At 37.7% G+C, this 10,322-nt stretch overlaps 1 protein-coding gene across 3 annotated transcripts in view; it reads right to left on the reverse strand.

Annotated features, from left to right (window-relative positions):
- MAP7D2 (MAP7 domain containing 2) overlaps window positions 1-10,322 on the reverse strand; it is a 36,541-nt gene continuing 26,219 nt past the window's right edge. For 2 of the 3 annotated variants that reach the window (XM_057387418.1, XM_057387416.1), the window contains exons 9-17: window positions 8,761-8,975; window positions 7,892-8,018; window positions 6,408-6,612; window positions 6,188-6,292; window positions 4,956-5,009; window positions 4,580-4,658; window positions 3,642-3,828; window positions 1,788-2,056; window positions 1-1,226 (exon numbers count right to left, since the gene is read on the reverse strand). In XM_057387418.1, the coding sequence (XP_057243401.1) occupies window positions 1,807-2,056; window positions 3,642-3,828; window positions 4,580-4,658; window positions 4,956-5,009; window positions 6,188-6,292; window positions 6,408-6,612; window positions 7,892-8,018; window positions 8,761-8,975 (1,222 nt within the window). In that variant the 3' untranslated portion in view covers window positions 1-1,226; window positions 1,788-1,806. The remainder of the gene's footprint in view (window positions 1,227-1,787; window positions 2,057-3,641; window positions 3,829-4,579; window positions 4,659-4,955; window positions 5,010-6,187; window positions 6,293-6,407; window positions 6,613-7,891; window positions 8,019-8,760; window positions 8,976-10,322) is intronic. The other variant, XM_057387417.1, reaches the window with a different exon arrangement.

The raw sequence follows: 10,322 nt of genomic DNA on the forward strand, positions 1-10,322 counted from the left end.
ACAAGAATGGTGCTACAACTGAGCTCAATCTACGCTGTGAACTCTTACATGTGGAAAAAAAAAAGAAAAAAAAAAAGAAAATCACCCTCTCCCCCCAAGTTTTCATGTGTTTTGTGTTAGTGTCCAAAGAGAGTTGTATTTATAATTTATTCTTGTAAGGGATTTGACAAAATGTCCTCACAGCAGCACCTGCATGGCCCATGCTGTCCAGACCTGGTCCAATTTGATGTGAACTATTCCAGACAATGTTTACAGAACATYCAGGGCCCTCAGTGTTCTCTTTTTGCATCTTGGCCTTTGTGTTTCTGCTGTAGTGTTCACAGATTGTTTTGCTGCTGACCAAATCCCGTTTTGTTGAGCCTACAGGAAGACAAAACACTTCCCAGTGTGATAGAAAGCCTGCTGGTATCACAATCMAGTGTCTGCATCTTCAAAATTAAAGTGTTACCTCACCCTCCTGATCACTCACTCAGATCTACTACCTATACTACAAATATATTAAGGGATTACACTTGGCCTTTTTCCTACTTTGCTTACAGGTGTTACACAAACATGTTTTTAAACACAGTTGATAGTTGCTCCCAGACTAATTAATATTAACCAGTAAGTGCCACTAGTGACTAAAAGTGTCAATATAATTATAAGGGGATAGCTCCCACACTCCACAGACAATAACAAGGCTCTTTTGATTCCAGCAGCTATATATTTTTCAAGCCTCTTTAGCTACAGTTTTGAATTAAATGCCTCATGAAAGCCAATAATTCCTTATTAAAGACCAAAAAAGATAGGCACAAAACTAAGGTACAGTGTATTATTTTGTTTCAATGCACTGTGGGCAACCCCCATCATTATTTACAAGAAAAAAGATGTCTAATGGATGATCAAGCTTAGGGAGGTATTATTTAAAAATAAAATGCACAGGTAAAAATCACAGTGAAGTGTTGAGATGAATTTTAAATTAGGAGAAGAAATGAGTGTTTATTAGCAGCTAAAGCTCAAATTCTAATGCACGTTCCATCTTCCCTGAAACCATCAAGGCTCTAGATCATTGGTTTCTACCAAAAGCAGCCAGTTAYTCAAAATATTCCCTGGGAAGACAAGTTTTATTCAGCTCTGATTATTTGAAATCCAGTGTTCAAGGACTGCAGAAGCTTTTTCAAGTGACAAGCTCATATTTTACTGCCAGTAGCATCACAGGGATATATATCCTCCACAAATTGTTACTTCTGTCAATTAAAAAGAGAGAGAAGAATATCAAGTCAGCTATGTAAACTGGATGACCTCAGTTTTGTAATTTAGAATATACTCTTCCAAAAAAACCTCACTTTGGCTTTGTACTTTGCCACTGAAGCCTCCTATGGTTCTTTACTATGTGGGTTTTTCAGGATATGTCATTCTACACCACAACTTTTACAGCAGCAGAAAAGAGKAAGCAGCAGCAATAACTACCATTGCCTAGGTTGGCCCAACTTTAAACTGTTTTCTTCATGCAAATGTGCTCCAAAGATATACAGGAAAGGTATTGTATTAATGAAGAAATTCTGGATGCCTAAAGGAAACTCTTCCATTTACCAAACACTTGTGGTTGCTATGATACAGTTGGTTTGCATACGATGCCAATTTACAGACAGCTGCAAATATCAAAGATTATGTTGAATTTAAATACCTATGAGAACAGCTTTCCTTCTCTCTCCACATTGCTGTGTAAAACTGCTGTAATTTTCTGGGAAGCTAGTAAGTAATCACAGCAATTTATTATAGCTAAGATTTTGATGACAATACCGTACCTGTATCTGTTCTGCTGAGTCAGCAGATAGAATTAAGTGTATTTTCCTGTCCTGGGCTGTTAAATCCCTCAATCAAGTTTTTGTTACAGTCATCCAGGCTAAGGGTATCACTGGACATCTTGGAGTAGGTAGCTTGGCCTGTGAAATCCAAGAGGTCTTCAAGAGCCTTGGCATTACTTGTCCCATTTTGGTCCAAAGAAACACCCGGCATGAGTTCATTCATGGGTGAATATTCAGGGATAGAGATCAGTTCTTCTTTTGAAACGGGGCTATATGAAAGAAAAAGGAAAGAAACACATAGAATAAGGGTTTTATAACTTTTCATTAAGCAACAATAAAATTAAAGCTACTACTCAAGGCAGCCACAGCAAGCCTTTACCTAGAGAAAGTCCTAATCCAAAGAAAAAGATATTGCCCTGCTCAGGATAGACAGTCACACCTAACCTGTATCTTTTAATGATTAAGGTTTGTAGTAATTATGTGGCATGAGYACTCATCTCCTAAATCCACATCCCTGACAGTTTACTGATCATTYATTATTTCAGTCCCTGCACCATTCCTAAGTGTTTATTGCACCTTTCACATTCCTGTCCTGACCCTGCAAACACTTACTTAAAGTATTCACATTACACAACTTAAATAAAAAGTTATTTCTTAAGACCTTATGATATACTTCAGACACRGAAATCCCATAATTAAATTTAAGAAATGCTACAACCACCTGTTTTGCTGATTAGTAAGGCTAGTGCATTTTACTTTGGAGAAGAAAAGGCAGAGGAAAGCTTTCACAGACTTTTCTAAAACCATGCTGAGGTGGTGGATGAGTTTAGGGAAAAACCATCATGCCTGAAATTCTGCAACACAAAATATAAGAAGGGCTCAAAGCCACCAATAAAAAATGGGTTTAATAGGGATCAAAAACATAATCCACCCAGTGAGACTGTACAGCTTGCTTCCASGTGAGGTCCTAAACACCAACAACATCAGCAGGTAAAAGAAAAGGAGTTTTATAAATTCATGGACAACATTTCAACCAGGCTACCAAAGCATCCTCAATATCCCTAAGGCAGCACTTCAGTGTGATCCTGAATTGCAGGAAGTGGCTGACTCAGGTGCTCTCCCTAATTTTTGTTATTGATAATCTCGGAGACCAAAAAATGCTACATGGACTTCTGTCCAAGTAGGGCATTTTCTRCATATTCATGCAGAATTGCTGGAAWTACTTAAACAATWTGAGAGGTTCAACTGGCTGACTGATTAAAGGAGAATAATATTAAAATTCTGTGTTCAAAATGCAGACCTAGCTTTGTCTTAGCAGCTTTCTATTAACTGCCTATATATAAAAACGTATAAATAATTTTTAAAAAATTTTAAATCCTTCTTTTCTGCACATCCTTCCATCAAAACATGAGAGTATTTAAAATCACAAAGTTATTTACTGATTTCTATACATTTCTATTTGTCAAGTGTTTAAAACCCTAAATCCATTCTTTTCTTTATTCTGTTTGTATGGAGGCAGGAATGTTCGTGCATTACAACTAAAATAAAAAATGGTGACATCAGAAAAATACCTACAGCAGCTACTTTCACAAAACTGAAAAGTTTGAGCATGGAATCCATAAATAAGGACAGTGGAAGGATTTCAGAGTTCCCTTCCCCAAATATGTGAGATGAGATGAGGTTCTGTGGCTCTTGTCAAAAAAAAAAAACCAACCAGGGGTATTGTGGCAGGAGCAGAGCACACCCAGCTGCCACCTTGGGGGATGTGAGAAGCAAAGCAAAATATYAACAAATGCAACCCAAAATTCTGTGTCTCATCTGAATTGCATGAATTGCACAATCCCCAGTCTGTACCTCACATCCATGGACTGAACCTCATCTGTTGAATCTTCCATGCTGTTGCATTTCCCATCAGCAGCTTCCAGTTGAATAAGTGCAGAAACTGTTTTCAGTCCATTGGCAACCACATCTTGGGATGGGATTACTGAGGCACCACTTTCTAAACTTTTATTTTTCAGGCACGTTGCCAATCCATTGATCTCTAAAAAAGAAATTATGACAGTAGAAATATTATTTAAATAGTTTTCAAAAGAAATTATGACAGTAGAAACATCATTATTTCAATAGTTTTCAAAAGAAATTGTGACAGTAGAAACATCATTTTTTAAATAGTTTTCAGTTATAGTTGGAGTAGAAAGGAAGACTGACAATGCAGAGAGTTGGTTTAATCCATGACTCATCATACTATACTGTCATTCCTCTATTCCACTCCTAAACTGCTCYTTATGCTACATCTTGTAAATTTGAGGGAACAGGAAGATTTATCTTTTATGCCATGTACTAAAAATTTCAGCCTGGGGAAGTAAACAACAGATAGATAAATGTCAGATATGTGTATTTTATTTAATAATCCCTTATATATATTACCTTTTTTAACAAAGTCATATTAAAACAAAGATTTAGAGTCATACTAGAAAAAGCTTGGTTGTGTGCAAAAATCCTCAACCTATAAAAGCTGAAGGTAAGTAGCAGTGATCAAATGTATTGGCAGATGAGAAGTTTTCATTTACAAAAATGCTATGTCAGGTACTAAAATGGARGAGGAAACTTTATTCTGCTTTTGCTTAAATGGCAAAGCAGAGCTGTCTCTGGTTTCTAACATCTGTCACTGATGCAAATGTAATTGTTCTTGATAAAAGCAAAGAATTTATGATAATACACAGCCCTCAGATCAGAAAATTGTGAAAAGAACCAACTGTGAAAATAGGTCAGAAAAATCTGGCAATTTTTACCTGGCTGGTTGAGAACAAGTGCCTTTGGTTGCTTTTCCACATTCARAGTGGATGGGATCTCCAGTTTTGGCTCCTCCTTCTGAAATCAAATAATAACTGTATTAGATGAAGGATTGGRGCTTCAGATCAGACTCAAAACTTGTGAGACTGCCCACGCCCAGAGTGGGACAAAGACCAACAACAGCAAAACAGGACTTTTTTCCCTTTTTAGTTAGGCATAGAATTATTTTTTTTTACATTCAAAACCAAACCATTGTCTGAAAGTAACTGAAGAAACAGTTTCCTTAGTAGATTAGAAATGAACTAACCCACATAATTTCCATTTATGATAATAAAACAAAACAAAAAAATCCTGCAACCACATATTGCCTCATACCTTTATTTCTGGGGTTTCACTCTTCCTTGTTCTCTTCATTATTTCATCTATTCTCTAGAAATCAAAATACATTTGAGAATGAKATGGCAGGCAGAATATTTAACACAAGAAACAGACAGGGGAAAAAAAATACAAAAAGAAATTTTTCTTTACTGTCATGGCATCATCTCTGCCTGCCTTGGGAAAGGGAGAACAAGTAAGAAAAATAAAGAAAATGAATGACAGAAAACATCTTGGAGCTGGCTTTCACCTATCAGATCTTACAGAACATCACTTTCTCAGTAAATGCACTTCAGGAAGCATTTTAATACCAGATGTTGTGCTCAGTTCTGGAACAAGACATTTGTTTAAATCCAATAGTGATTATTTTAATCTARTTGCTTTTCCAACTATTTCCAAATAGTTCCTTTAAAAATAGTTATCCTTTTTGGAATAGAAGAGCAAACCAAAATAGCTGAGGTTATTCTTGCTGGAAATGTGTAAGACATTATCCTAAAATACCTTTATTTTCCTTCTTTGTCCATTAAAATAGCAAGATATTTCAGATGTAAAACATTTGGTATTTTAATCTGCAACTGCAGCATGCCTCCAGTTCAGTGGTGAAAAGATGAGAACATATTTGGAATAACATATATGGATAGATATGTATGGATATGTACATGGATACCCCTTTTGTAACCAGCCAGGGGTTCTGCAGCTGTCCTCTCTTTCCTAATTTATGATAATTTATGCTAATTTATGCTAATTTATGCAGCTTCAGCCATTCCTGTGTGCAGCAGTGGCCAGACAGTTCTGCTCCTCTGCATAAGCAACCAGAGAGCAGCCACGTGGGGGAAAAGTGTTTGTTACTCACAGCAATTTTCTCAATTAATGACACAGAGCTTTTGTTGAGTAAGTTTAAACAAAGTCACTCATGTTCCTCGGTGGTTTGTGATGTCCAGGAGTGGGCAGCATTCAACATTTGCCTCATTCCTGTTTGTCTGAGGAATTTAACTTTTCAAATAGAGGCTGACTCTGTGTTTGTTCAATGTTTTGTAGAAAGGAAGATGCCCCAGGCAATTCCACCTTACTAAAAATTTTGATGTCCATGTTTCCCTAACAGGCAAACAGCAAATATTAAATCTGGCATAACTATTCACCTGTAATCCCTCCAGATTATTGCCAGTAGATACTTCCTGGGTTATGTATTTAAATAAGAAATGAAATAATTACCCTTAGATGCAAATACTCACCTTCTTCCTCTCCAGCCTTTCTTGCTCAATTTGCTGCATGATTTGTTCCCTTTCMAGACGAAGTTGTTCAGCTGCCTCACGGGCTTTGATTTCTGCTTCCTCCCTCTAATCCAAATTTGTAAAATATGTTAGGGCTATTATTTATTTCAGGCAGGTTACCAAATATTAAGATGTCTATTTTGTATGTATAAAAATGTCACATTTCTGTTTGAGATGTTACCTGTTTCTCCAGTTTGGCTTGGAGCTCTTTTTCTTGCTTTTCCTTTAGCATTTGCTCTTCCTCAGCTTTTCTCCTGGCTTCCTCCTCTGCCTTCTTTCTAGCTGCTTCTTCTTCACGTTTTCTTTCCTCCTCCTTCTTACGAGCTTCTTCTTCCACACGAAGTCTTTCTTCTTCTGCCTTTCTTTTCTGTTCTTCTCTTTCAAGCCTGCAAAAAATATCACAGAAGGTCTAAAAGGCTTCATCTTGTTCAGAGTGAATCCTATTTAATGTACATCAGTGACTGACAACACTCCATCAGCACACATTTTCATGGAAGATGCCAGGATACAGTGAAGAGGTTGAGAATGCTCAGAATTCAGGTTGCTATCAAGCTTTTACTCCAATCTTACTTTTAACATCTAAAATATTTCATAAAAGTTGCAATTTCCACTGAAAAAAACATGCGTAATCAAAGAAAACATTTCTATTCTTATTTCAGTTAGAGTGTCAATAATAAAATTAAGTTTCAAGATTAAGGACATCCCTCTTTCCCTGTACTTGTATCTATAAACAGGCAAGTTCTTTTATCCTTTGCTTCATCTGCAGACAAACAGATGGGATGAGTAGAAGCAAAATAAAAAAAAACAAAGTGGAACACTGGAAGGAGTAGAAGCAAAATAAAAAAAAACAAAGTGGAACACTGGAAGGAGTAGAAGCAAAATCAAAAAAAACAGAGTGGAACATTGGAAGGAGTTGGTCTAAATTCCCCCTGTGCTGTTCCCACTGAGGGGATCATGATCCTTGAGAGTTGTTTTGTAAATGGTCATTTTTATCATTCTGTCTGGGGCAAAATGGCAGGAGCTGGTGATGCCACTCCCACCCTCCCTCTATGCTCTTAATAAGAAAAAACAAAGCTGAACTCAGACATGCAGAGTTTGTGATTTACTGTYAGGGGTTTGAAGGAAGTGAGTGATTCTCCAGCAGCATCCCATGAACAGAAAAACCTAAAATCCTGTTCCCAGAACACAGCCTTCACTCTGCCCACACTCAAAGCCCTTAATGCTGCAGCAGAGTTGGGCAGSAAGATGAAATTCAGGTTAATTTATRAATKATTCAAGCCTTGCCACTGAATGCATATCTTGCTGCTGCTGCAAGGCTGTTTCTTCTAAATGATCTAGCTCAGTTAAAGCCACCTCAAATATTTTTTTACAACGTAAAATGCTTCATTAATGTCCAGACTGCAGGGTGCAGTGCACTTCAGCACAGACATGCCTGAAGTATTTGGAAATGTAACAGTTTATACAGGTTTTTGAAGAGGCCAAATTATTATTTTCTAACTTCACTAGTCATAGAGAGTACAAGATACTAATAAAACATGAGTCTGAAATTAAAGAAATTAATAGATAAATGTAAGCTCCCACTTGATTCCAAAACTACCACCATTTCAAGAATCTTTAATGATACAGATTAAATGATTAGGCAGTAACTTTCACAAATAGAGATACCTCTCCCGTTCTTCTCTTTCCTGTCTCTCCCTTTCCTCTTGTTCTTTTTGCAGGCGGGCCTGTCGTCTTTTTTCAGCCAGAATTTTTGTTGCTTCTTCTGCATCACTTGTTCCTGCTGTGATCTTGCCTAGGAGAAGACAATAATGGTGGAAAGTCAGGCAGGGAACAAAGAGCAACCCAGAAATCCCAGGTTTGCACAGAGGCTGAAATGGGCCAAGTTCACACTGGTAATCAGCATTTTTAGCAGAGAGAAKATGGAATAGGAAAGGGCATCACTGAATGTCAGCATTTTCACAYCCTCATTAACAAATGCTTCTGCTACTTGAGTGAAAACTCTGTATTTTCAGGTTCCAGTATTGTCATAAGCCTATTGATGCCTTATCAATCAGGCTGATCTGAAACAGAGGCCAGACAAACTTAAGAGAATGAGAATACACAACTTTAATCCAGGCCTAACAGSCCYMCTGGTACATTGGGGCAGACAAAGCCTCCTCCTGAGGCTACACCCAAAATGGACACWGRGTCACGAGATCTTCACCTTTTATAAGTTCTGCCTYATTAACATATTGGGTGTTAATTCTCCAATGATCTTTACAGGTGATGATGTCACCCACCCCAARCTTGCTCCCCCCATTCTCTGTTGTTTCCATATTTTGGGGCTCTGAGRTGTCCTTGGATTCAGCTCAGAGAGGRATTGTTTTGTCTAAAGATGAGAAAATGTAGTTTTAGTGYTGTACTAGAGAAGTACAAGAATACAGATGCATGAAAATACAGAAATGAAAAATCCTAATGACTGAGCAGCTTCATGAAGAGAATGGCTTATCCCTGTTTGCAATATCACGGACCAGGATATTTGCAGAAAGTCTCACCTTCACTGCTCTCAGCTTTTCCAGAAGGCACCTGGGCTGCATCCTCAGCACGTGCTCCTGGGGACTTGGCCTGAGTGACATTTTCTTTCTCCTTGTCTGCTTTCTTTTTAGGTGTTTCCTGGCTGAGACTGGAAGTGGCACGATGCTTCACAGGAGAAGCTGGATATTGTTTGGTGTTTTTAGGAGACTGAGGGTAAGTCTTTGCAACTGTCCTGCTGAGGAAAAAAAAAAATATCAAAACAGGCCAGATGTTACACAGCTTGTATTCAAATTCCACCTTTGCATTTCTCATTCTTTCTAGAGAGGAATATCAGCTGATTTGCACAATACTGRAAAGAACACCTGGATGCACTCAGAATTTGAAATGCATGGAACTGCACACAATTACAGAAAATTCTCATTCAAATAAACCAATAATATTGTCAGAGGTCCAGGAGACAGACAGGAAATTGTGGACTACCTAAAGCAATGATTTTAGTCATGACCATTTCAAAACCATTTTTTCCACGTTACTGTTTCTACAGTCRTTCTCAACATTTAAACCAAAGCTAAGGCTGCTTTCTGTCTGCAGAAATGATAATGAGTTACAGTGTGCTGCTTTCATCTGAACAGCACCTTGGCAAACATGTTCTTTTTMTAATAGCATCTGGTTTTACAAAAAAGCACCAAATACCAGTGTATACAAAGGTAAGGCTGAGTACCACAGAAAGGGGCAGAACTAATCACACCATTAAATTGTCAGATTCCACAAAATCCTGCAGCTTTCCACAAACTGCACTGCTCACTGCTCCCTGGGCTGCTGCACACTTCAGGGGCAGAAATAACTCTGAGGTCAGTTCTGGGAAAATGGARGGGTAAAGATACCTGATATTCATTGAAAATAAATGCACATGAAGAGAACAGKACCAGGAAACACAAAACTACTCACAAACAGCATTCATTATTTATGTAACACCAGTTACTAGMCCTTGTAACATTAACAAAGGCTGGGATGTGTGACTGAGTAGTATGAGAATAAAGAGATTACAATCTTAAAATAATGATTTCTATCAATYTCATTAGAATAAATTACCTTACATGAAAGTGAACATTACACATGTATTTTTAACCTTCTGCATGGATATGCAATTATGATATAGATGCATTATCCTTATCCCTTTTTTCATCTACACAACACAGAGTTTCATATACTRTATCATGTTTTGTGGACTATACACTTATTCTGGCAGACCACAAGCATGAAAAACAACTGAAAATTAATGGACTAGAGTGGCAAGCTTTCTATAGATCTAACTACAATATTGTGTGGACAGAGACTATTATAACCAGAAGAGCATTTGCATAAAAGGGCAGACAAAAATAAGATCTCTTTCAACTCCTCCCCCATTTACTACCTTATTACACTGCATTTGAAAGAGGTTGAGACACCAGAATWCAAGGAGCTTACTCAGCTGCCTGGTTTGTGGGGAGGAAAACACTGCAGAGTATTGCACCATCCCTTCTTTCTTCCTCCCACTGCAGAGCCACCAAAGACTCTGAGAGCCCTGAGGCTGCAGGAACAG

The sequence above is a fragment of the Malurus melanocephalus genome, unplaced genomic scaffold, assembly GCF_030028575.1.
Source record: "Malurus melanocephalus ecotype Western Australia unplaced genomic scaffold, MMel_1.1 scaffold_1210, whole genome shotgun sequence".
Classification (NCBI taxonomy): domain Eukaryota; kingdom Metazoa; phylum Chordata; class Aves; order Passeriformes; family Maluridae; genus Malurus; species Malurus melanocephalus.